Source organism: Microcebus murinus, chromosome 2 (assembly GCF_040939455.1).
Source record: "Microcebus murinus isolate Inina chromosome 2, M.murinus_Inina_mat1.0, whole genome shotgun sequence".
Classification (NCBI taxonomy): Eukaryota; Metazoa; Chordata; class Mammalia; order Primates; family Cheirogaleidae; genus Microcebus; species Microcebus murinus.
The window spans coordinates 4,019,585-4,047,566 of NC_134105.1; the positions used below are offsets into that span (position 1 = coordinate 4,019,585).

The 27,982-nt window shown below is 42.2% G+C and overlaps 1 protein-coding gene and 1 long non-coding RNA gene across 10 annotated transcripts in view; one reads left to right on the forward strand and one right to left on the reverse strand.

The window, feature by feature from the left end:
- Positions 1 to 27,982, reverse strand: part of RERE (arginine-glutamic acid dipeptide repeats) — a 405,018-nt gene that overhangs the window by 45,531 nt on the left and 331,505 nt on the right. For 7 of the 9 annotated variants that reach the window (XM_075993756.1, XM_012791485.3, XM_012791482.3 and 4 more), the window contains one exon: positions 16,026 to 16,106. In XM_075993756.1, the coding sequence (XP_075849871.1) occupies positions 16,026 to 16,106 (81 nt within the window). Of the gene's footprint in view, positions 1 to 16,025; positions 16,107 to 16,861; positions 17,135 to 17,313; positions 17,435 to 27,982 lie in introns of those variants that run through there. The other 2 variants (XM_012791496.3, XM_012791495.3) reach the window with 2 other exon arrangements.
- Positions 16,794 to 27,936, forward strand: LOC142861619 (uncharacterized). Its single transcript, XR_012912841.1, has 3 exons — positions 16,794 to 16,908; positions 17,899 to 17,999; positions 27,689 to 27,936. It is a non-coding gene; the product is annotated as an uncharacterized LOC142861619 (long non-coding RNA).

Consider the following 27,982-nt stretch of genomic DNA (forward strand, 5'->3'; position numbering starts at 1 on the left):
ATTGGTCCATAGGAACACCACTGATTTTTTTTTTATCTTTTAACTGAGGCAATTTTTCTATATTTTCAGTTTTTCCACTAATTAAGTTAAACATATCACTAGCAAATCACATTTTGTGTCTTCCTTTCCATTCCTAAGTCATATATATATATATTATATATACACAAACATACATATACATAGATAGGGTTTTTATCTAATTATGTTATGTGGAAATTTGAGTACAGAGTCTAAATAATATTAGTGATGACTGTAGGCATCCATATTTTGCTCTTTATTTTAAATGAGGTACTAAAACTTTGCTAGTTTCATCTTTAAATATGATGTTTAATGTAGGTTTCTGGAAGGTACTCTTTTTTCAGATTAAGGGCATGTTCTACCATTCCTTGTCTGCTACAAATCATCATTATGAAGAACACTGCACTTCATTGATTACATTTTATACAACTATGGAAACAATCACATTGTTTCTTAGTGAGTTATATTATGTGGCAAACTGCATTTCCAAAGATGGTCACAACAATATCTTCCTTCCTAAATACTCTTTTCTATTGTGACCATGTCACTCGTCCATCAAAAGATGGAGTCTTGGCCGGGTATGGTGGGTCACACCTATAATCCCAGAGCTTTGGGAGGTTAAAGAGAGGACTGCTTGAAGCCAGGAATTTGAGACTAACCTGGCAACATAGTAAGACTCCACTTCTATAGAAAAATTTTTTTTAAAAAAGTGCATTTTTAGGAATAAAGAACTAACAAGTCTTCAATTAACCCTCAAATGATTCAGGTGGAAACTCACTCCCACACACACACAAGAGACAAAGGAGGGTTAAAGTAATATGATAAGACATTAATATTTGGAGAATCTAGGTAAAGAATATGGGAATTATTTACATTATTCTCCCAATTTTTCTTTAGGTCTAAAGATATTTTAAAATAAATGGTTTGAAAAAAAAGTATCCATAGAATAACCCAAACTTTTTCAATTATAATTATAGTATACATACATGTACAAATAAATTTATGTGTTTGTGTGAGAGAGTGAACAGCTGGGAATAATTAAAACAGTTAGAGATTTCTATTTCATTTAGTCCACACAGATTCTTTAAAAACCTAAGAAGTACTGCTTACATATATAATTTTAGACCAAATTTTCAGCTCAGGCAAAAATCAGAGTTCACACAAGTCTGTGGGAGAAGAGGTGAAAAGAACCAAGCCAAAAATGTTCTGCATCGTTTCCACAAGGAATTAAAACAAAACAAAACAAAAACCAGACCTTAAAAATCTACTTCATCAAAAAAGACAAGAATAACTCTGGTCAGAATTGTTAAATCAGTGGAAAGTTAATGAATACTGAGGGCAAAGTACAGAAAGTGCCGTCCGCAGAATTTGGGATGGATCAGTATTACCATTAGGAAACCCACGGCACAGGCTCTTTCAGTGGCCAATTTCTGTTTGGTGATTTGCACATTTTTTAGCACAGAACCTACAAATGATGAAGCTGTGCTGGTCATAACAAAACTATTTTTGTGTGACAGAACTGTGACAGGCTCCCAGAACCTAGCCCAGAAGGAAGCAGGGCCATATTTTCCCCAAGAGGAGGAGACTGAGCAGATTCCAGGACACCAGTCAAGCAGAAGTTTCAATTATAGTGCCCTCTGCTAGCTTGCAAGAGTTTGCATCTCACCAGCTCTAGGATGCAAAGGATTACGTGTATTTATACTTTATCACTATAAGTTGGCCAAGGGATCCTACAGTGAACAAAGAATCTCTATGATAATAAAACCTCACTATCCTTCTATAAAAAGCAAATCCTGCCTCAAATGCAAGCACTCACTACAGACGTTCTATGAGGGCGGCCTACCTCTAAAGGCCCTGGTTCTTGGCCCCCACTCCCAGACCTGGACAGGGCCTGTGAGGACACCATTGTTAGTGTCACTGTACCTCAGTTTCTTCACCCGTGCATGCGCAATACCAGCACCCCTCATAGGCATACTGGGAGGACTGGTGAAATGTCTTCTATAAATGATTCTCAATTGTAAGGATGAACAGACATATAAATACAAGGTCAAAGCAGTATTTTAAAAAATTTTTTAATACTGTAATTACTTCTTTCTTTTGAAATGGAGACCCATAAGGAGGATCAAGAGTATTACTGTTGACTACTGTTCTGAAGGCCTCCCTCTCTCCACCTGGCAGAAACCCCAAAGAGAGAGATCTACCATGATTTTCAATTGACTAAAAAAAAAAAAAAAAATCTGAAGACAAGCTGTACAATGGTTTCCTGTAACACCCAGAGTAGAAGAAACAAGGGAAACCAACATAGCTTACATAGCTTGTTACCTTCTCCTATCAAAGCAGGCATTAAAAGGAAGAGACAGTCTGAGAAGAAGAAATGCAAATATGTAGGGAAAATGTTGTTTCCTCCATCTCTCTCTGCCATAAAAGCCTGGCATAGTGACTACTAGATTGCAGTGGCTTCCCTAATAAAATGCTTAACCATGGCTAAGTTAACCTCTTTAGCCATAAAAAGGGGGGAGGCACCAAATTGAGCTTATAGGAAATCAACCTAATGAAAGCCAAGCAGCAACAAAAGGCAGCAGAAACATTTCTACTGTATCACATCCCACAGGCTGGCCAAGAGCCCGGAATTTTCATTACAACTTTTCAAAGAGAAGGAGAGAAGGAGAAAAAAAGATTTAACAAAAGCATTATCAAGGCCCCAACCCAGGATGCTCTGTTGTACAACCAAAATTTGTGAGAGGTCAGCCTTTCAGGGAGTCAAAAACCCAGCATGTGGAAACTGGCAGGCCTTTTATATAGTGGGAGGGGTTCTTAAAACGACTACTGTTTTGCACTGAAGTCTCCGAGCTTCACAGATCATTAAAGGTTTCTGAACCACAGAGAAAGGAGGGCAGAGTTAAGGAAATAAATCAAAAGTTCCTCTGGGATGCACAAATGCCTACTTGGAATAGGCTTTCAGCACGAATATCCTCCACATTAAACAACAGGGAGGACTTTTCAAAATAAAAGCAGAAAAGAGATTCATTTTGTTATAAGCAATGCACTTTCCTTTTGGTTTAAGGTTATGTGTGCTATAAAAAATGACTCCTGCTGAGTGCTGGGGGAGGTGGAGGCTGGGCTTGGCTGGGGGCAGGGGTAGTGGTGAGAGAAAACAAGTACAAGTGAACAAAACACCAGAGAAGTGCTCTGTTTGGGGTACCCCAAACAAGTTAAAATGTCTTGTAATGATTAGGGGTAGGATGTGAGGTAAGAGAATGGTGTGGGTAGGATGTGAGGTAGGAGAATGGCGTTAGACAGGAATTTCTATTACGTTCATTCCCTGCCATTCTTGCCTAAAAGTTGAAATCATTTCCTTGCAGCCAGAAAGAATTCTCTTGTTTTTCTTATGTAACATACACAGTTTCAGAGCTGGGGAAACAGACCATGCCATCTCAAAGGCAGAGCTTCTTATTTCTTAAGGAAGCATCAGCTGTCTCAAAACCAGCAGAGGGAGTATAGCACTTGAGCAAGAGGGAATGGGCACCGGATACCTAACGATTTATGTTTAGCCGAGACAATGGTTGTGAAGCTCAGATAGATACAGACATAGACACACACACACACACACACACACCACACGCACACACGCACGCACGCGCGCACCTTTTGACCTTGCTCTCCTGTTATCCAGCAATAGTAAACAGAATGAAATGCTAGACAACCCACTCAGATTGGATGAGCTTGTTATAAAACCAAGTGAGGCAGCAGAGAGAAAACTGGAACTGTCTGCACTTCTTTTAGGATGCAGTTACTGTTAACAGCATTGCCTGGGGTAGGGGAAACTAGACAGGTGAAACGCTCAGTAAAGGTAGAAAATCCAATTTGGGAAACTGACAGCAAGCACTGGAACAATCATTTTACCTTAAAATCCAGAGCTCCTATGTTAGTCCACAAACAGCCCATTTCCAGAGTTTTTGCTTATGAGGAGGCAGAGAGGAGAACTCTGTTACTCAAGCTTTGCTTTTAATAGCTGATTTGAAAGAAAAGCAGCAAACAAATGAAGGCTTACGTCTACTAAGTGGCTGCTATCATAATCTTCAGTCTGAGTTTACCAAAACACACAGGAATGAGTTCAGGAATTAATTGGTGCCAAGATTATCAGCATGGGCAAGGTTCCCGGGAGGAACTGGGGTCATGATTAAAAGCTAATGGCCTCTCCCAGGAGGAAAGGGCCTACTACTTCATGCCTGGTTATGCTGTGCTTTGGCACTGGAAACCTTTGCTCAGGTCTATTCTAAGTATCAAAATGGCCTAATTAATGGTTAGTCTGAGTATGTATTGCTGTATTAAGTAACATCTTAACATTAACACTTTCTTATTGTGGGAATTTAGAACTGGGTTAAAAATGGCAAACTCGAGACGTGTTCAACTCAACAGAACAAACAAAACCTATATGTGACTTCACGCTACTCTAGGAAATGTGCACTGACTCACAGCAGGTACTAAATTAATACACATGCCTGCCTACCGGGTGGAGGAGAGGACCAGGCAAGGGACAAGAGCCACCCTGGCTGCTCTACACTGCTGGGTCCATCTCTGCCACTTTCTCCTTTTTATGGATATCCACTTTATAGAGGTCCCAAGGAGCTCACCTAGAATGGATGTTGATTGGACAGCCTGGGGCCAGAAGCCTGGGCAGAGGATGTGCCAACTACCCCGACCCAGGTAAAGGGCCTCCGTGAGGTAAGGTGGTGGCAATAATTCTCTGTGTCCCCAAGGAACACAACCAGGACAATGTATGGAAGGTGAAGTAATTCAGATTTCAGCTTAACAAAAAGACGACATCCCAAACACCAAAACTGTCCAAAACCACCATGGGTTCGATGTCACAAGGTGTTCAGGAACAGCAGGGCGGCCACTCTGTAGGAATGCTGTGAAGGATTCAGGTAGTAGGATAAACCTCAACAGACAAAAAAAAAACTGCAAGGACTTTCTTCGACCAGGCATTTCTAACAAGTTTTAATATTTAAAATACTCATCCTTAAAAAAGCTTCAAGCCCTAGGTGCACAGTCTTCCAGGATGCACACAATCCCCCAAGCCCTCATCCTCGGCTCCTGGGACTCCCCTCACCACTAGCGTCTGTGCCACACAGTTCAGCACCTGGTTTCACTCCAACCTTCACTGTGCCAACCACACAGTCAGACACCCTCAGGGATCTCTACTTTCTTTCTCACTATGCTCAGGAAGCTCCGGAAATCCTTGATGATTGACTGGTACTAGAATATAAACTATAAACTCTTTCATTTGCACTATCCAGTCAAACATCTTAAATCACTGATTTATAGAAAAATTTTATAACAAATATAAGCATTTATAGATATGCCTTGTAAGGTAGCTGGCATTTGGGAAAACAGTAATAACTAGAACAGACTATCGTACAAAAGAAAACGGTACACTTGAGTTTGAGTTTAAGACAAATATACGGAGCAGATGGCTATTCCTATTTGCAAACTTGCACATCTTAACATAAGCACAAAATGACTACATAAAGCAGCATCACACCCTTTAATGTATTATTCTGCCCGATGATCTGGTGGACACAGCATGTACAGAGAGGCACATGGACTTTTCTCCTAAATTATCAGGTAGATTTTCATGGTCAGAAGAAATGACGCTTCAAGGTTTTTGGTTTGGGGATTATTTTTAGAGACAGGGTCTTGCCATGTTGCCCAGGCTGGACTCAAATTCCTGGGCTCAAGTGATCTTCCTGCCTCAGCTTCCTGAGTAGCTGGACTACAGGTGCACACCACCACACCCAGCTAGGGCTTTAAGTTTTGATAAGCAAATGTAGGTATTCAGGTCAATATCAACAGATGAGCCCAGCTTCTCACCCATCCCCACTAAGGTGACAGACACATGAGGGAAGCCATCTTGGACTTTTCAGGCCAACTCATCTGCCAGCTGATGCCATGGAGTGACCTTTGTATACACAACATGAAAACAAATGGCCAGCTGGGTCCTGCCTAATTCTTGAGCTATAATATAAAATTACAAGATATATTTGTTGTTTTAAGCCAGTAAGTTACAATGCACTAAAATTTTTAGGCTTTTAGAAATTTTTAAGTTTTAGTGGGTTTTCCCCATATACATTATCCAAAATGTCTACAGTTTGAACCCAGTTTACTGGCTCTCTCTGCTTTACTTTGTGAAACCAGCCAAGTATATAGGTTCACTGGGCCTATTTCCTTCAGAATTTAATTATTCTCCCTACTGCTCTACAAATTCCAGATTCTCTTTCAAAACTAAAACACCTCCCTCAACAAGTTAAGGCCACAAACCTCTGACCTGATTCAATGTAGCTCATTAGCACATTTCCATAACAGAGAATTTGTGGGAAGGAGAACCAAGTTTTGATCTTAGGAAATATGTGCCTAAGTCAGTAATCACCAAATCCCAAAGATGGACAGATGCTGCTCCAGCCCTTCAAAATAATGAAACACATGAAACTAAAGTAAAACTAAAAACAAACTAAAAAGCTAAACAACAACAAACAAAAAGAACACCAACTCCTGCACATAGGAACAAAGAGACAAAGGCAGCAGCTGAAAATATTAACCAAAGCATCACTGAAGAAAATCTTTATCTTACTATTGTGTAGAACATACTCAATGGTGTTTCACTCATATAGCAAAGACACAGGATAAAAATTCCAGAGACAGTTTTCAAGATAATAAAATGGCATATGATGGTGACTCACTAACAGACTAAAAGAAAAAAAAATGCATAAACAGTCATAGGAAGCTGACAAAGCTGCAGAGATCTGGCAACACTGAACCTCCTCCACCTCCCTTGGCTCTCGCCGCCAGTACACACACGTACGTGCGTGTGTATGCGTGTACAGGCACACTCTTTAGTGACTGTTTTAAAGCCAAGCTGCAATTGGCTAATGGCTTACTTTACTGCTTAAGACAATATTTTATGCTTGACTGGCTCAATAAACCTGCTGAGAAAAATAAACAATGGTTTCAAACTTATAAATAATCTAGAACACAGAACCGCTGAGCAAACAGCAGAGTTGATTTACTGCCCATGATAAACAGAACAGGAAGGCCCAGTGTGACACAGTGAACCCCAAGTCCTAGTCTTACTATCTAGGGACATTAGAGTTAACAAGGATTTTCAAGTCCATTACACAAAGTCTAAGGCCTGGGCTATCCAGATTTTAACCAGTCTTAAAAACAGCATCAAAGCATATCCTACAAACAAACACAAAGAGTAAAATATAAGGAAGACATTTTTTAAAAACACTGAACAGTTTTCATCTTTTAGGACCAATAATTATACGTCTATGCTCACAATGTATTTCTAACCCATTATTCGCACATTTGTGAACATATACACACATTTCACTTTTGGCAAATATTAAGTAAGAGCCTGGTATAGGGCACTAAAGGTGACATAGAGAGGTATGAAAATGAGGTTGTAGAAGGCCATACATTCTATATATATACATATATGCACACATGCACATATATGTGCAGAATAGAAATGCATGGAAGAAAAGAGGAAGTAGAGTCAAAAGTCCAAGACAAAAGTAAAATATTAATTTTTAAAGGAAAGAACAAAATATAATTCTGCTAAGAAAGATGAGCTGGGCCCTTGTGTAACTGTACTCAGCTCGCAGACAAGAGGGTGCACGCGGCTCTCACAGCTGTGCAGCTCTATCAAGACATCTATAACGAGGGAGCTCAGGCATCTTCCAGAGAAGAACCCAAGCCAAGCTGGCCCCTTCACTAGACTGTGAGCCCCATGAAGATAAGCACCTTCTTACTCACCTCAGACATCCCATCCTAGATAGCACAGGACTTGGGTTATCAAACTTTCCGAAAACAGATCCTCCAAAACTCCCAACTTTGCCAACTGATGGTTTAGACATTTCAATGGCTAAATCCTAGGAATTATGATGCCACAATGGAAAGAATTCAGAAGAAAGATTTAAGACAAAGAATCATATTTCCAAAGTAGGGGAGAAAAATAACAAAGGCCATTAATATTGAAACTTAATAAAAAAAATTAAACACCTCAAAAAACAAAAAAACCTAGCTTCATGGAATTCTGGTATCCCAAGAAGGGTTTCTCCTGCTTGTTTTTCCTATTTACATAACACAACTAATGGTTTTCAAATTACACATAACAGGGAAAAAAAATTCATTGTAGGGGAGGGTGGGGGAAAGAGAAATGTATCTGCCATGGTGAGCAGTCATGAACAAGACTGAGGTTAGGCTGGGCATGGTGGCTCAAGCCTATAATCTTAGTACTCTGGGAGGCAGAGGTGGAAGGATCATTTGAGGTCAGGAGTTCGGGACCAGCCTTAGCAAAAGCGAGACCTCATCTCTACAAAAAATAGAAAAATTAGCCAGACATGGTGGCATGCACCTGTAGTCCCAGCTGCTCAAGGAGATTGAGGCAGGAGGATCACTTGAGCCCAAGAGTTTGAGGTTGCAGTGAGTTATGATGATACCACTGCACTCTAGCCAGGGTGACAGAGCAGCAAGACTCTGTATCCAAAAAACAGGCTAATGTTTTGCTTTACTTTTCAAAATAATACTATTAATTATTAATACTATTAATACTATTTTTCCTAAGTATTACTCAAGGACATAACTTCAAATAAGATTAAAATGAACCAAATATTGAAGGATTATAATTTCAGATGCATTTTTATACTTACTTTTTAATGTTAGTTTTCTAACAAACTAGATATATTTTTAAAACATCAGAAAATTAGGTTTTCAAAGTCATGATAGGTTCACAGATCTTATAAGGCTGAAAAAAAAGTCTATCTATTACATAAAATATAAGCTCCAAGTAGATAAACTCATTGAATGTAATCACAGTGATCGTACCTTACAGGTCTTTTTAGAGACTAATTCAAACCTTCCATTTGTTTTACCAGTTAATAAAATGGTTGAGTCTCTTTGGGTTTAAAAGTCATAAATGTCTTCATCTAAGAAGTCATCCAGATAACCAAGGTACAGCCAAATCATAAGAAATATGGGTTGGCAAATACCAACAGCAAATAAATAACTAAACCTTGTAGGCAGCATTTTGTTCAATAACACTTTAAAAGTCAAAGGCATTCTTCATTTGAGGATAGTTTCCATAAGTAATACATTTCATATAATTAAAGCACCCTCATGCGATTCCCACTAGTTCTCTCATATGTAGAAGAAGGCCAAGGAAAGGCCTAAGATGTTTACACTAAGAAAAGCAATTATCCAACACCTTTGGTTTAAAAGTCACCTAATTTTTTAATACCTCCTTTTCTTTCCAACATTAGCACCAAAAGTTTCTTACATGCAAATTTTAACTGCTTCACTTACACAAAGGAATCAGCCAATCTCTCCTAGATTACCCTATTAAAACTGGACTACTGTCCAGTCACATATCCATACGGTTTAGATTATCAGAACTAACAGATTCAAGCCTCTTCTCCATTTTAATGTGAACAAACCCTCAGCACAAGAATAGCTATAGAATCTCAGTACTAGCTGCCAAAAATGCAGTGCCTGTTTCTACTGGCAATCACTTTTGCCTCAAATGGAAAATTCCAACTGTTTATGTCTATGCAAGGACAAGTTATTAAGAAAAACAGTATGGCACATAAATCTACCTTTTACCCATCTTGCCAGCCCTCAAAGTACTTTTATTTTATTTCTTTTTCATCTACAAGGGATGCCAGTAAAAGCAAGCAACATCTGAAAACACTATGGTGTTAAAGAATATGTAAACTTCATATTGATAAGAGAAGACCATTCTTGCAAATAAAAAGGTTGTTAGAAATGTAAATCGAGTTTAGTACAGCCTAACTCACATACAGTGACTGCATGCCACAAGGTAAAGACAAAGATAAGAGTTTTTACATAAAATAAGATGGGAGTTACAATTATGTTTCTGTGGAAAAAGGGAAGTGGGCAATAGGAAGAGAAACTATATTAAGAAATTCTATTATGGACAATGAAAATAAACCCAGAAACTTTTCCATATGTTTGAATTACTTTGTAATAATTTCAAAAACAAAATCAAGCCTTAATAGTGGAACAACTTACAACTTTAACAGAATAAAGACACTACTATTTTAAGAATGAATGAATCCTACAGATTTAGGATTCTGCAAGTCTGCACTTCTGTAAACAGCAGTGCTTCCTAAACTTTACTGTACATCACCTGGGAACTTATTAAAATGCAGATTCTGGTTCAAGAAACAAGAACAGGGGCCTGAGAGTCTGCAATTTTAACAAGCACCCAGGTGATGGTGATAGTGCTGGCCTGAGGCACACACTGTGAGAAGTAAGGATATACATACAGTATTTGTATCAGAGGGACAGGTTTAAAACCAGATATCTTCTTAAAAGTACTGGTGTGTGGCTGTGACACATTTGCATGTTCTCAGTAGTATCAACCTATTCAGGAAGTCCATACTTTATTATGTAATATTAGATTAAGCATTAATGAAGCTAGGAAAATTATTTATCTAAGGTTATAATCTGAAGTTAAATAAACTTCATGCTGGAAGCCCATAATGAATGCTAGAATCATTTTTAACCTCTTAATATTAACAGAATCTTGACTACTCAGTCTTAAAGCCCTTGCTCAATAGTGTTTTTTCTTTGTTGGGGGAATATGCTCAATGCGAATAATATTTTGCCTGAAGAAAAAGAACAGTTAATATCCAGTAGTTACGTACATATTTAACACAATTCATTTCCAGAAATGTGGCTGAGAAAGGTGGTTGATTTTCATGTTATATCTCAAATTAAAAATTTAAATCTCCAACACTTTTCATCCCATCACTCAAAGTTAAAAAAAATCAAAACTGGCTGCCCTTTCACTGGGCTCTTGGTCCCATTCAAATAAGCGGCGACACATTTTCAATAGAGAATATCAACATAAAAGGCAGGCATCCATTCCCATAAGTCAACTTTCACCTCCCCATCTTCTTTTCTTCCTTTAAGACTGAATTATTATAAGACCTTCCTCTCTGGTCCCATCTTGTATACCCTCCCCGTAGTACAGCTAGGATGCTCTCACTTCTCTTCTTAAAAGCCTTCAGTGGATCCTGTCGCCCCACTTATCCAAACACACATCTGAGTTCAAGGTCCCCCAAAGTCTAACTCCAAGCTATAATTTAGGCCTAAATCCTACTGTGTCAGCTTATGCAACCTCCTCTGCAACCACGCTCATGTTCTTGCTGGGCACGTTTTACAATTTCCTGTCTCTGTGCCTTTGCTCATAATGTTCCCTACAGCTGGAAAGTCACTTTTCCTCCACTCTCCCAATCACAGCCTATCAAAAAAGAATCCTTCCTTCAAAGCCCATTTCAAACGCCACCCGCTCCAGTTAGCATTCCTGGAAACCCCAGCCTTTGTGCTCACTCTGTGCGGCCACCAGGGCCCTTAGCATATGCTACCAAGCATGGCAGCCATGTAAATGTAACATGGCTCCCCGCAGGGCAGGGCTGGCACCTTGCTTCTTTTCATAGACACCTTACCCATTACAGCACTCAGTGAGTACCCAGAACTTTAAAAAATTGAATTATATGGAATATTTAGTTAGGAAAATGGGAAGTAAGTGAAAATGAGTTTCCAGTATAGTAAATATTAATGCACCACCAACTGGGCTTACAGATAACATGGACTTAATCTCTACTAGGCTAGGTACTAAAATCAAAAGATAAGAAAGATAGCCAAAGTTTGCCTTTTCACCTTCCATCTCCCTCCAGAGTCTAACACTTTGGGGGTACCCCCCTCTCTCTACCAAGTTGGGGAAGATCAAACTATCTTCTTACTAACCTTAGTTGCACCTGAGACAAGAACAGTAATGCCAGGTCGCTTAGGAAGTGCTCCCGTCTACAATTCAACACTAGCCAAATTTGTCTAAGTAAGAGAAGCCACTATAAACAAAGGCCAGGATTCAAGGGACAATCATCCAGGTGCCAGACACAAAAAGTCTTCAGTTCAAATTTCATACACATGTTCTCAGAGTGAGAGAAGATATATGTCACTGCTGCCTGAATAACTGTCTTATAATTTTGAAGAGCACTGCAATATAAAAATCACGAAAAATTATTTTTGGACCATCCATGGTTTTGGATTATTCCTAACAGGGGCTCCCCCTCCAGGTAATTAATATTCTCTATTAGGCCTCTGTTTTTTCAGGCATTACCTTAATATCAAAGCTCATGGAACATATCTACCCAACAGTAAAGTAGCTGTGCTCAAAGCAAAATCAAAAGGCCTGGCTCCCTACTGTCCTCCCAGAAGCTCAGTGACAGGACACTCTTTGCGATTTATACGCATGTACTAACACCTAAGACTCTGATGTGGTTTAGGACAAACAGTGGCTTGAGAGAGATGAGGTATACGGCCAAGAAGAATCTGAGCTATTATGCCAAGATTTGTTACTGTATTTTACCTTCTAATTATACACTTTATAAGTATATTGAGGGGAGGTAAATGGTTATAGAGAAAAAGAGAATGGGAAGAGGGATAATAAACTATAGGATATTGCCCAACCACGATACTAAAAAATCTGACTTTAACAGTTTTTCTCTTGGGTACCATGAGGTTAACACGTAATACCCATTCAACTAAAGTTCTATAAATAGTTGGTTTTCCGCAATCACAGCCACTATTCCCACTTCAGTGGGCAGCAGTGTTCAGAGAAAAGCTGGATTTAGCTCCTGTGTAATAAACACCAGAAACCAAAAGAGCTAGGAAAGCTGTTTATGTCTGTGCCCACCAGGAACACTCCTCTGACATAAATGCACCAAATGACTGGTAAGAGCAGAAGGATCCTGGACAAAGCTTCAAGAGTGATTCTTTAAACTAGGTACTACCCTTCACTCCTTCCAGGTTTTTCAGTTAATAGAGTTTTTGGCAAGACTAATGAAAAACAGGTAACTTCTTTTTACACAGGCTCAATATATTAATAAGTGAAAAGTAATTCTGTCCTTTTCATAGCATTTAGCTACCTTATGTAGTATTTGGAGTAGATAATAACAATCATTTTCAAGTGTTTTCATGTACTCTTTATAGACATTATCTCACTTAACTCTCAAAACAATTCTAAGGCGTAGGAATTAGAATTAGCACCTCATTTTACAAACACAGAAATTAAAGGACACGGGGGTGAATAATCTGCCTAAGGCCTCATAGCAAGTTAAGTGGCAGAGGGGGCAAGAACCTTCACTTACTTCACTCTCAGGCACAGCAACTGCTAAATATATAGCATTTTATAAAGACTGTAGCACCTATAAAATTCTCATGCAAAGAAACACCATTTCAGAGGAAAGAATTCCCAGTCCTTGTCAGGATTTGACCTGAACTTCACAATGAACAGCTCAAAGCAAGCAGGCAGCACAGTCAAAAGAGATCATGAAGTACTATAGTTACCGGTAAGGCCAAGAATAGAACGCAGGTCTGCTGACCCTAGTTCCTACGCCCAATCAGGCGTGTTCTTTTGGATGCTGACACCCTTCTGATGTTTCGAGTCATTTGAGAATGGCAAAAAAACGAGTTAATAATTCTGGTGGGTAGAAGAGAGTATGAAAAGTATCTAGATTAGAAGGATTTACTATAACAAGTGGTATGACCATAAGAATTCTACCCAGGAAGTTTTGAAGCAAGAACACTGGTAGCTATAAATTTTCTCATCTTCTGCAGCAAAAAGTGAAAAATAACCTTTGCCCTTCTCTCCCTGTGGGTTGTAAATGATTAGCTTGGCTACATGGATAACTAAAGAAAATACAAGATGAGTGCCTCTCCCAGCTCATTACAATACTTACACATTTCCCCTACTCCCAAACTCCTCCACTGCAACGCAAGAGACAGCAGGACACTATGAATGTTTAGCCAATGTCAGCCACAATAAATCCTCCACTGCTGCAAATGACTCTCCCATTAGTTCCAATGATGGTGCCCTGATGGAAAGGCTGGAAACAGGAAGACTGCTGGGTGCCAGAGAAGGGAGGAGAGGAGCCACAAGGCTGGGAAATGGCGACAGCAAAGTAGTGATAGGGAAAGGTCCAGAGACACCTGGAAAAGACAACCAGATATCTAACTCAAAGGGTTGGTGTACTAAGAGTGTCTATATGGGAGAAAAAAAAGCCATTTACTCAGCCAGAATCCTCAATATGAAGGGACACTCAAGAGCAAGAAGAAAAACAGATTTGAAGAGTTTTCCCCAGGTTAATGGTTACTCACATCTGTTTCCACTAAGGAGATAAAACACTAGATAAAATTATCAGGGTGTTTCTAAATGCTAGGCAGTAGGTTTTTATTCAATGCTTAATCCTGCTATTATAAATTAAAAAAAAACCAGAAAGATAATTGTCATGAGATTTCTGGTATCAAATATTTGAAGGTTTGTAACTTTTAGCAGAGCACAGAGGTAGATAAAATTTGAGATATTACAATCTGGCCAATCATACCTTCAGGACAAATCTACTCATCGATACCTCTCTTATTTACTCAGTCAAACCAAATTCCTACATTTGGGTAAAGGCATTTTAATCTTTAAAAGTATGTATCAAACTTCAAATAACTGAAATCTTCAGAAAACTTAAAAAGTATTTATTTGACTATTCCACATTAAATGCCCCTTTCCAACTTGTTCTGGAAAGAGCAAGAAGTTGATTATACAGATTGGCTCCATAATACATTTTAGTTTAGTATTTATAAACAGTTTTCTCTCTCTCTTTTTATCATTCTCAATAAGACCTATCTCAGCATATTAGGTGCAGAATAAATATTAAAAGTTTAATCTACTCATCACTGATGGACACAAATTATCAACTTATACAAGACTATGCTTAAAATCGCATAACCCTTCTTTCCCACTACAAGTCATTGCTGTCCTTAAGGTACTATACAATAAGTGTCCAGAAAAAGTTCATTTTTAAGAAGATAGAAGTAAATAAGAGGAAATCAGTAAACAACACCCAATCAGAAAACAAAACAAAAACCTCAAAATTATCCCACCCCCTTTTATAATGGATATCTTCATCCATCTCCCACACCCACTCCTTTAAAAAGCAGCTTAATGTCTAGGTAGATTAAATATAGATCACTCCTCTCCAAAGTCCTGAAGAGCATTTCGGTCACTGGGCCCTGTGCTTCTGCCTCAGACACTGTGAAATGGTTGGTCCCACTCCATCTCCCAGCCTCCCATTCCTTGGCCTAGCCAGAGGAAGACTTTCTCCCCTACCCTGCTCAATACCACTTGTGGGAGGATCAGGAGGACAGACAATTATAGGTAAATGAGAATGCATCCCTTCCCAGCACTTTCTTCATATAATTCCACTCCAAAGTCTCCTCAGCAAACCCTCCTATAAGTTTAACAAGAGTATTTGTCACATCTGACCCCAGGCTTTGTGAAATACCAAACGAATTTTTTAAAAACTGTATTTAAGCAATTTATAATAACATTTGTGTATCTGTCCAGCAAAAAGTGCAAACTCTTAGGGCTGGGATATTAAAGGAATTAAAACTACTCTTCCAAACATAGGAACATTAAATAAAGAAAAAAGAATCCCAACTGAATTCAAAGTATAAGCTATAAACCTATTAATTCTACTGTCTGGTTTAGTTGATGACTTTTGCCAGTTACCAAATTCAAAGCAGTGATAAATGACATTTCCTATTTCAGCCACTATATTTAAAATTATACCTTAACTGACCAGCAACCACTCCCCTACCCTCTGTTCCCTAAGACCTTTCTGTTCTTATAGTTACCACTGAGGTCCATGTTCTTCATGAAGATAAACATAATCTGTTATTTTACCATTTAAAAATCATGAGTTAAAATTAAAAGTCAAGGAAGGAAAATGAAGAGAATTCTAGAGGCCAGTCTGAGTCTGAGCACAGCACAGGGTTAAAGGAAACCATTTCATAAGATCAATGTGGAGAAGCAGCAGGAGCGAAGAGGAAAAAAATCAAGTTACATAAAGTCCAATTGTACTCACTGTTTCCTTATTGGGAAGCAGCTCCTTTCTAATTCTGAAGAAGTTCTTGCCGTACTGCCTGAGTCCCTTAACGAAGCGTTTCTGTGATAAAAAGAAACAACAAATGGGATGTAAAAACCAAAAACAAAACAGGATGTCAGCAAAGCAAAGATATCTACAATCAGCAGAATAACCACCACAAAGTCTCAGCTAAGGAATATTGACCAGGCTGGGAGAGTATTTCCGCGGCACAGCTAGGACCCGCTGGCCGGGGCAGGCCCCCAGCAGCCTCATCAGAACCCTGACTCCACACAAGCAGACTGAGCAGCGCATTAAACAGAAGGGCATCCTGTGTCTGGAGCTAAATCGCAATCTGTCCCCTCGGCCACCAGACGCAGTGTGGTGCACGAAGGTCTCAACAAATATGCTCCATGTTTTAACAAAAAAGCACAACTGCTTCCACCTGAGAACCAAGCTTCCCGTAAGTGTCAAACAGAAGAGGGAACAGAACCAAACCTGGTTCTGTTCCAAACTCTTCTCTAGAGGGCACCCTAGAGGGTTAAAAGGCCCCTTCCTCAATCCAAGGAATTCACCAGGATGGCACCAATATCTCGGAAGCCCACTGGGAGCCCGAGTCCCAGCCGGCCTGCCCCGCCATCTCTGTCGTTAAAAGCCACTCCAAGCCACCAAATAAAGAATCGGCACCCCTTCCTTCCTCCCAACGGCCCTTGCCGCCCCCCCCCCTCCATTTTCGGACTCGTCTCCAAGCCCAGCCCGGAGACTTTCACTTTGTCCCATTCCTCCCAAGCAGCCCTTCCCCGCCCGGTAGGGGCAGCTCTTGACTCCCCGGCCCCCACCTCGGGGCTCCAAGCCCGGTCTGCGCGGCCGACCCTGGCAGCCACAGGTAAGCACGGTCCGGGTCGGCGAGAGGCCGCCGCCTGTCACTCGGCTCCCGCTCCACAAAGCGCAGGGCGGAGGCGGCCGCGGGCGGCTCAGCGTGTGACCGCGGCGGGGCCGCGCGGCGCGGGGCGCGAGGGGCGCGGGGCTGAGGCCGCCGCCGCCGCCGCCGGGGGAGGAGGCAGGAGCGCGGCGCGCAGAGCCCGGCGCGGCCGCGGGCGGCTGCAAAAGGCGGCCTGGATCGCCGCGCCGCCCTCTCGCCCGCCAAGCCCCGAGCTCCGGCCCCAGCCCCGCCCCCGGCCCGACCCTAGTCCGGCAGTCAGAGCCCGCCGGCCCCGGCGCTGGTATCTCAGGGTCCTCCTTCCAAACAAGAGTACATCAGGGCGGCAAGGCGCAGAAACTTCCTCCCTACCGCGGCGAGCGGGGAGAGGGCGCCCGAGGGGCTAGGGCCCTTCCCAGGCTGCTCCGTCTCCAGCCCACGCTCCGGGTAGACAGGGTCGGCAGCGCCTGGGCACACGTTCACTGTCCCAGCCACCGCGCCTCAGCTGCGAAATGGGGGGCAGGCCCGGACGACCCCCGAGGTCCCTTCCGGCCGCGATTGTGGGCGGCCGCTCCCGCCCAGCGCAGGCAGTAGCTTGCACTTCGCAGGGCGCCGTTTCGTTTCACAACTAAATCACAGCGGAAGCTTCCCAGCCAATAAATCACCTGCCCACCAGGAAGAGGGTCCTCCCACTCCCAGCGTTTGAGACCGGCCAGGCAAATTCAGTGAAGGGCCAGACTTGGCCTGCAAGTCCGATCTGCAATCTCCTACTCCAGTCCTGGAGGATTTGCGTTTTTGGATTTTACCCTTGCTAAGATATGACTCATCATTGTCAGTTTTCAATATAATTCATATAGTTTGAAGGAAAAATCTGTTAAGGCAGAAGAAAGCTCTCCTCTAGTCTGAAGATGAGTGACCTTTGTTACTTGACAAAAGTCTCGTTCACATGATCAACAGGCATCCTGGGCTGTCCCCACACAGCACATCCGCACAAGGCATATCCACGGAGAGACGGCCCTGCCCTCAAGGAGCTCCCGCCCAGCCAGGGAGGCACACAGGTAAACAGATCAATCTCAGGGCCTGCAAGAAAAGCAGCAGAGGAACAAAGGGTGGTGGGTGGAGCTAGGAGGAGGAAGCAACTTACTCTGCTTATGATGTCTTAGAGGAAGTGACAAGGAAGAGCATGAGCCTGCCAGGTGGGCTCTAGCAGGGCTTCAAGACAAGAAGTCAGCCAAGAAAGGCATACAGAACATTCTGGGAACTGCAAGGAGGACAGGGTGTGCAGAATGGAGTGCCAGCAGATAAGACTGAAGAGGCAGGCAAGGCTCAGGTTGCAGGGAGCCTTTCAGGCCATGCTGAGGAGGTACGGTCCTAGCTGTAGGCCAGGAGAGATGTTGAAGTATGAGCTTTCCATGAAAAGACTGGATGAGGACTGCTCCAGTGGCAGCATGCCCTAAGCATAGATCAAGGACAGACCAGTTAAAGAGGCTGGTCACACAGCCCAGGTGAGAGACGAGAACCTGAACTACTGGCACACTCAACCCTAGTCATCAGAACTTTTGTTTCTAAATCCATTCTTTAAGTATTTAGGTATTTACTGAGCACCTAGCACTTGTGAGTAGTTTTTAAAAAATGATAAAGGTAGCCATAGACCTTTATTAAGCTGTGATTCATTTTTAGCAGGTAAGTATGTGAGAAGTCTTTACAGAACACTCTGAGACATTATCCACCCACACACAGAAAAGTCAGGTGCAGCCCATCAGTGCAGCAAAGGAAGAAGGCTAGACTGGAGTGGCCTGGGGCAGTCCAGAATGCCTCCCCAGGCAGTGAGACCTAGCCAGATCATGAAGGATGGATGCTGATGCAGGGGGTTGGAGGCCCCTCCCTGAAAGACAGAGGTAGAGAATGGGAGGTGGGTTTTGGGAGACAGAGTCTACTTGCAGTTAAGGTGAGTGATCTAGACTCAGTCAGACCATGGAACACCAGGACCATGCAAATGAACATGGGCTTGATGCCAAGTGACGGACCACAGGTTTGCTAGAAGTGGCCCACACAGTGAAGGCAGCATGTGAGAAAGGGTAGTTCTGGAACACTGGAGTAATTGGAGTTGCACAAACGAATTCAGATCCTATTTCGTCCATTTATTATTAATAAATGGAACATAATTCATTCAAATTTGAACACAATTCATTCAACTAATAGTTACCAAGTACCTACTATACACTGGGAGCTTCACATATATTAATTCAAACTCCTTGCAACCTAAGAAGGAAGTATTATTATCCCCATTTTACAGAAAAGGAAGCTGAGGCCGGAATTCAAACTAAGCCTCCCTGCCCAAAATCCATACACTTTATTGCCATACTCTCTATAAAATGCAGAGAAGACTCTACAGTGGTCAGTATTTGCTGACATGGTACCATTATCTTTAACTCTGCACTTCCCTCTTAGACCCAACATCAAATCACCAAGCCCTCGGTATTCTTCCTAAGAAAGGTCTCTCAATGCCCTCCTTTCCTGCCCACTCTAGTGCTAGTCCCAGGCCAGGCCTTTATCCCTCTTTCCTAATAACTAGCCTGTTAACCCATCTCCCCCATCAAGCCATTTACAAGCCCCTGCCAAGGAATTTTCCAAAACTACAGATTGCATCATAAGTCCCACACCATCTTGCCTACATCCCCTCCCTAAGAATAGCACTGTGGTCTTTGCAGGATGGTGCTTATACCGCTTAGCCCTGAATTCAAGGCCCTCCAGGATCCTATCCCTGTCTGCCTTTCCCAGTGGATGTCCAGTACTGCCAACTGGCCCACACTGGGACCTTTTTATGAACCCCCGAGTCTGGGTAAGATATTCCAGGTTCACCTCAAATCCCTCCCACTCCAAAGTGAAACTTCCCTGACCCTTCCTTCTCGTGTGTTTATTTATTTGTATAAGGCCTCATTTACCCACAAAGTCCACACGCTGTGAAAAGACAGGAATCATATCTTCCGCCACTGTGCCTCCATACAGCACTAGGTGGTTGGTTCTCACCACGTTTTTAATGTGCAAGTGAAACCAACCATGAGATGATATGGGCCTGGGCTACGGTGGCCATTGTGGACGTGAACTGTTAAAAGCCAACGGGTCCATTTTTAACTCTGACAAGAGTTGACCTCTTGACCCCATGACACCAAACTCTCCTTGTGTTCTTCTTGCCATTTAGCCTAATTCTCTATACTACCTCTAAATGCTGGCGTCTCCCCAAAGCTTTGTTCTAGGCTTTCTGCTCTCCATACTCCTTCCAATATGATCTCCATTGATTCCTTGGATCTAAATAGCCACCAAAATTCTCACTAGTATTTCTAAGGCTAAATCTATGGTTCAAGTCTACTGGGAACACTCACTGGAATGTCTCACAAGCATCTCAAACTAATTACTTCCAGAAATATGAATCTGATGTCTGGTGTAAACACAGACCTACCATAGCTGTCAGTGTATATCGATGACAATGCTATCAAGTGCAAAGCACCCATGGCCCCATTTAAAAAAAAAAGGAAGTAAAAGCTTCATGTGGCCTGTACTGTCACTTCTCTATGGAAAGCCACAAGGCCTCAAAACCAGCAAAACATCTGCTTCTCAGAGACCAGCCTCCACCTTGTGGTTTACCAGAAATGTAGAGTAGCCTTGAAAATCGAAACAAAGACAACCACTCATCACTGTCAATGGTTGGACTATGCGAATATGTGAAATAGGTTAGTGAGGCAGTAGCTTCCTTTCCCTCTATGAATTCATCTCTCATCATCTTTCCCTCTATGAATTCATTTCATCTCTTGAAATTCTTAAAACTTTAATAATTAACACTATCAATTTATAAATAAATAGGTACTGTAAGCATCTAAATAAAAGTTGATGGACACAGTCTGTTTCTTAACAGTCTTCTCTAGTAGTTAAGCTGAAATTCAGCATTTTCACTGATGAAATTCAAGGCCTCATGAACGATGTTTATCTCTGTTAGCTTTTCTGTCCTTCACAGTATACAGATATCAGAATACCTGGATGGCCAAGGGTGGAGGAGGAAGAAGAATGTGTTCATCTAAAAGGCAGTAAAGGCCAGGCATGGTGGCTCACACCTGTAATCCTAGCACTTTGAGAGGCCAAGGAGGAAGGATCACTTGAGGCCAGGAGTTCAAAACCAGCCTGAGGGAAAGCAAGACCTTGTCTCTACCAAAAAATAGGTAAATTAGCCAGGCATGGTAGCATACACCTATAGCCTCAGCCACTCAGGAGGCTGAGGCAGGAGGATCACTTGAGCTTAGGAGTTTGAAGATGCAGTGAGCTATGATCATGCCAGTGTACTCTAGCTAGGGCAAGAGCAAGACCCTGTCTCAGAAAATAAATACACACACACACACACACACACACACAAAAATAAAAGGCAGTGCGTATCTCTTGCTCAGCCACTGCTTCCAGGGCAAAGCACCGGTGTGCAGCCTGCCCACTCTCTGACACACAAGCAGAGGGTCTTAGGATGTTGGCACTCCTTTCGCTGGTGCTGTTCTTCCCAACCAACCTGTGTGCACCTTGAGAACATAAAACAAGTCCTTTTCTGTTTCTGTGTCACCATAGCCAGGTGAGACCCAAATACATATATACTGTGTTTCCCCGAAAATAAGACAGGGTCTTATATTTATTTTTCGTCAAGAAGACACCCTAGGGCTTATTTTCAGGGAATGTGTTATTTTCCCCTCAAAGCCTCAGCTTGCAGCACGCACAGGATGGCTGGACCTGACATGGGGAGCCAACCTTGTTGGTGAGGCTGCCCACACCTTTCTGGTCACCTCTGGGATAGTAGCTGTCATGATGGGGCAGATGAGAAGGGCTGCTCATCTTCTTTACCAGTCCTTTATGAAATGCATGGGTTGTGCAGATGCGCTGCATAGCCACGCCCATCACTAGGTCTTATTTTTGGGGTAGGGTTTCTATTGCACAAATGCTTAGATCCTGCTAGGGCTTATTTTATGGGTAGGTCTTATTTTTGGAGAAACACATTATATGTTTATGGCAAGGAGATTATTCTTTGCTTTGTGTTACTAATGAGCTTGCACAGTTGTGCTCCAATTTTTAGACAAACTGCTATAGTTTTCCATTACTGAGTTGAAACTTCACATCACCATCAAGTTACCTACCCACAAACTCACAGTAGAGAAAATTTAACTTCTGCCTTTAAAAGGGGGAGTTACCTGAACCCAGCATTACTAAATTGATATTACTGAACTTGAGTTTTAATAGAATCTGGAAAGCTCTATTTATCATTTTTGGTAGAGTAGAGTGGAAGGAACACAAGGTTCAAACTCCAAAGTCCTTGGATCTAGTCTGCTTCTCTGCTCCATAAAGAAAATTTCGACATGGCTGTTTAGACATAGCCACTTTTGAAACAGGAGATACTTAATAGGATTAAAAATAATCAGGTCAAAATGCAATAACATTATCTCTTAACTATTGATGTGTGCAGAGCTCCCCACGCTACTGCTGAGCCTGCCCTCGGCTGGAGCACCCAGCCCTGTGCCTGTGGGTGAGGAACACCTCCCTGGCTGCCCAGAGACTGACTCTTCTCTCTACACTCAGGGCGGCAGGTGGGCCTAGTGCAAGTAGCTTCACCATTAACCAATCAGTACAAATTGCATAAATGTTCATATGCGTCATGATATGGAAGAGGTAGGCAAGCACCACCCTATGCAACAATACACATGGCTAACACTGAGCACTACAATATGCCAGGCACTGTCTTAAAGGCTCTACATGCACTGACTTGTTTAATCATCACAAAAACCTTATGAGGCAGAGACTACTACTATTCCATTTTACAGATGGGAAAACTAACCACATGTCACCAAATCCTTGAAACAGGGGGAGGGTCAACTGTGACAAGTATAAAGAACTGGAGAGCTTCGGGCCTGTGGTGGGGCCCTGGAATGGAGCCAAGGGTGCAGATTAGGAATGCGACTCAGTGGCTGTTGCTTGTGTTTGTATTTCAAGATACTGTTTTCCCCAAAACCTAATAGTGGATAGATAGTACTGAGCCGACAGTAAATGCTTTACAGGGCAAAGTGTGCTGTGCACCTTGTCCACGTGTGGAACTCCCAACATGGCTCATCCTGGCATCACCTCCGGTGCTAGAGATCCCTGTCTGCAGCAGGGAAGAGAACAGAAGAGAGGGGCTAAGCTACAAAAACAACTAAAAGATACCTCTGCATTAACCCCTAGCTGAGAGCTTTCAAAATTAACTCTCTCTGGTGAATTTTAACTAGTGTATCACAGTCAGAAACTCACTATGACTTCTGAAAAGCAACATCTACTCAGTCCTCTTACATAACTGTTTGGAAAACACTGTAGGTATTAAAATGATTCCCACTGTGAAAATGGCTCCTTCTGCTCTGCCCTGTTTTCTGCACAAAGTTTTATGTTAATAACTTACTGCTTCTCAGGGGACTGAAGAGCAGCCAGATCTGCAAGTAAGCAAACTACAGCTCCCCCCACTAGAGACACAGGCAGTGAGTAAGAGGAACAGATCTATGGTTCTGCCAAAGGCATAGAACAGTAGAAGAAAATTAAAGACGTGTCCTAAATGTGGTCCTATGTTAAGGAGGGGGTAGAGTGAAAAAAGGGAACATGATGCCACCAGGCAGAAGAAATAAAACATTTATACTACATGATGCCTTCTTGTTCACCAGCAACTCCCACTAACAGACTACTAGATGAGACCTATTGCATTTCAACCATATAATCCTGTTTGTTATAGATTCTTATCATCCCATATCTAAAACATATTTCCTTCTGAAGGGTTTCTGTTGATACTGCTTTGAGATATATCGTTTGGTTTGGGCTTTACATATTTAAACACATTAATGAAAGGGTGACCTAAGATACTACTCTTTCAATAAACAGTATCAGAACCAGTTTGCCTGGGAGGAGACCAGCAAGCCATGGTGGTATTTCCAAACTTTCCAGCATATGCTGCTCCTGATTTCTGACTTCAGTTTAAATACACTTTGCACTTACCAGTGTTATTCCAGGATAGCTTAGTTAACCCTTTGCACTCGCTTGCTTTTTTCTCGATTCCTTTATTCTACTCGGGATTTAATTTTTTAAATACCCCAGATTTTACAGAGCACAGCAGTAGAATAAAAAACTGGAGTTTCTTTTCATACAAACTTATTTATTTGGATTTTTTTATATTTAAAATTATTGATACATTCAAAGAGTAATTTTAATCTCTATAATTTTTGCTAACCGTGTCGAGTCACACTCGACATCCAAGTGCAAAGGGTTAATAGTTTATTTAAATTAGTTAGAGTTTGAAGACAGCATATGGGGCCATTTAAAATGATATTTGTCAAATCTCTCTGTAGGCCTGACACTTTGCCCTAGCTCAGGCTTGAACCTACTCTCTCCATTCAGAGTAATGTCTTCCATAGTCTCAGGACGTCACAATCTCAACATGGACACTGATGAGTCCACAGGCCATATCCTCCTCAAAGCAGCCCAGTCATAAACCCAGAGAACTGACTGAAATATTTTAGTAGTTCCCAAGTTCTTCAGGCCCTCCGGCCTCCATGCAGTGGGAATGGTGGTGGCAGAAGCACATGTGTGCTAACTGTCACTCTCCAAGATAGTTGTCATGGGCCCATTCTACACAGGAAGAAACAGAAGCTTAGGTTAATCAGATACCCTGCCCCAACCCATACCTTAGCACAAGCAGGGCCAGGATTCAAGTCCAGGTCCAGCAACAAAAGTCATGCCAATGGTAACAGAGCTGTGCTTAGCACAGCAAGTATGAGGTGCTAAGTGCTTCTATGCGGTAACTCAGGCCATGGAAGTTCACACGTGCCCCATGGGTGACCCAGTGCTCTATCACTCAGGGCCCTCCAGGTAACCTGTTTTCTTCCAAATAACCACTGAATTACAGGCCTGTTACCCTCACCTTACTATTGGCACAGGTAAGACTTCTTCCTGCGTCCACTTCCTGCATGTACCTTCAGACCTTCCAGAACAGTCCTCCGCATCCTCCCAATCCCCTTTACCTAAAAAGCTTTACCTCAACAGCTGAATTTCTTATAAAATAAATTCAACTGCAATCTCCATTAGGTAATAATCCTCTCATAAATGTCCTATCCACCTCACAGCCTTAAAGGCCCAATGTCTGCCACTTTCATCACTTAAAGGATTTTAGGCCCACCCTGGGGATACCCCAAAGGTCCTGCCTCACCACTCCCCATCAGAATCTGTCATAGGATCAGTGAGCACTGAAGTTCCATCTCCAACTTTTCCACTAACCTCACAGGCCTAACACCTCAAATCTCCCCAGCTTCTCTCTTACCAAGATAACTTGCCCTCTCTTAGCTCCCTGTGGCCCTATTTCTGTCAGCTGTAGCAGCGTCCTCCTTAAAGAAATGCCTGGCTTGCTCTCTGTCCCTGTTTCCACCATTTTTCCCTCTGCTTTCATTTCCACACTCTCTGGATTCATTCTTCTTGGAGTTGCTCGTTTGGTGTGATTCTTTCTGTCTCTCTGCGGACTCTGCCCATTGCTAGGCCACATCTCTCCACACCAGTGACTGCACTTATCTTCTCCACAGCCCCAGTGTCTCCCTGCACCCCTACCGCCAAGTATCCCAAATCTGGACATCCTGTGGAATGTGTCCTCTTACTTGAAGATCTGCAATAATTTCTAGCAAGTCCAAACTATCAGTCTGCTAGGCAGCAGCCTCCACAGGAGGGCTCCCAATCACCTACCATACCTTGCAGTGAAGCTCATTACTGCCATGCCCCCATCCTCATGGTTTCTGCCAATGCCTTTCTTTCTTATCCAGTCTAGTCTCATCTTTCCCTACATCAATTCAACTAATATTTATGGAGCACTAATTCCAGTGAATGAGGAACAGTGTGAGAGCTGTTCCAGTTTAAATTCCACCCCTACCACAGAGTCCACCATGCTCTCTCCCCCTCTTTGGTCAGCAATCTATGTTTACCACTAGAATTAATAACTACTTTTGCCATTAAAATGTCTACAGATCACCCACCAAACTGGGGATTCCTTTCCAGCAAGAGCTGAGTGTTCCATGTCTTTTGTTATCCTCAGAGTGCCTAGCAAGTAATAGCCAAGCAACATGATACCTGTTGTACAGCTGAATGGATGTTGGTTTTGGTCCTAAAGTTTTCCCAAAAGGATGAATATATGGTTGGTGGGATGGAAACACAATTTCTAAATCAACGTTAGATTCATGTTTTCTTTTTCCCAGGAAGGGTGAAGACGTAAATGAGATTTCAAAATAAGATTATTTGCTTGGAATCTAGGTGGTGAAAACATTCTTTTATATCTACTCGTATCAGAGAAATTAAAGGGTGTTATACTTCTTAAAGTGTTATATATACTATAAAGGAAATTTTACATACACATATACACAAACTTAAACTATTAAAACTATTAAACTATTAAAAGCATGTCAGAGGTTGTATGCCCTATATCCATGTGAAAATTTTCCCATAACCAACCTGGAATGGCTCTGCCACTAAATAACTACGTCTCTTGTGTCGGTCACTGGCCCTCCCCCTCAGAGCTTCTGTGTCCCGGGGTGTACGATGTGTGTCTGGACCTCTACCATCTTCAGAGCCTCACCTTCCATGCCTCTAGCTCTCCAGCAGTGCGCAGCAGTGAGGCAGGGTAGCCTCACCCCTACATAGAGACGAGAGGGCGATTAAACTCTTTCCCCAAACAGATTCTGTTATGCATATTTGTCAAGTCTTAGATACCTGTAATATTAAATAAATTCTAGTTTTAGCAAAAAAGGACCTGTTTCTCAGCATAGGCCCAAAACATTCTGTGGAACTTAGAAATCCAAACTCCCTGACCAACGGTCCATCCATTGCTAAAGGAAGCCCTACCTGTGGTCAATATGGCAAATGTTTAGCCATCACAGAGATATAATACTAAAGAGTTCATTTTCCTATTTCCTTTCCTCTCCTTTCTAATCTTCCAGGGGCCAGAGGGTATGACTGAGAACTGGGGAAGGGAAGTCTAATATGACCCTGCCTGATTCTTCTACTCCTCAATTCATAAGTCTCATGACAATGGACAGCTCCTCATTTAAATCACTGTTTTATTCTCCCCCTCCCCCAGTGAAGATTAGGTATAGAAACATAACACAAAGGGTAACTGAAGTGCCAGGTCCTTTAGTGTCCGAGGCCAGCAAGAGAGTCCAGCAGCCCCTTACTGTGCTGGACTCCTCTGATGATATGCCTAGAAATGGCTACAAAAGCTGGGCAGCTGCCAACCCAACACTCATTCCCTGTCATACCTGTAACAATCAGTAGAACCAGAGAATGTTAGAGCTAGAAGGAAGCTTTAGAATATCTAAACTGGTCAAAACTCTTTTATAGATGAGGACCATACATCTTTAAATCAAATTAAACCAACAAGTCAAAACACATACCCACCAAATCTTCACATTCGTGACAAACTATATTTTCCAGATTCAATCCCACATGCTGCTCTTACAATGTGATTATAACACTCCCCCACTGACAGGAGGGTCTCTGCTCCCTCCTCTTGAGTCTACTCCCTCCTCTTGAGGCTGGGTAGACCTTTGTAACTGTCTTGACCAACAGAACATGACAGAAGTGACACCAGGTGACTTCTGAGGCTACATCATAAAAGTGACAACAGCTTCTCCTTGGCTCTCCCTCTCTGGACATGTGGCACTGGACACCCAAGCCGACAGATCAAACGGTCTGGCTACCCTGAAGGTACCATGTTGGAGAGAACTCCAGGGATAGAGAGATGCCTCACAAGCCCTTGCTGCTCCAGTCGGCAGCTGTGTGAGTCTTCCTAGTCCGGACCCATGAGCGAAGAGGCCTTCGAAATGACTCTAGTCCCACCTACCATCTGATGGCAACCTCATGAAAGCCCCCATTTGAGAACCGCATAGCTGAGCTATTCCTAAATTCTTGTCCCAAAGAAACTGTGAGAGATAATAAATGGTCATCACTGTTTTAAGTTGGGGTAATT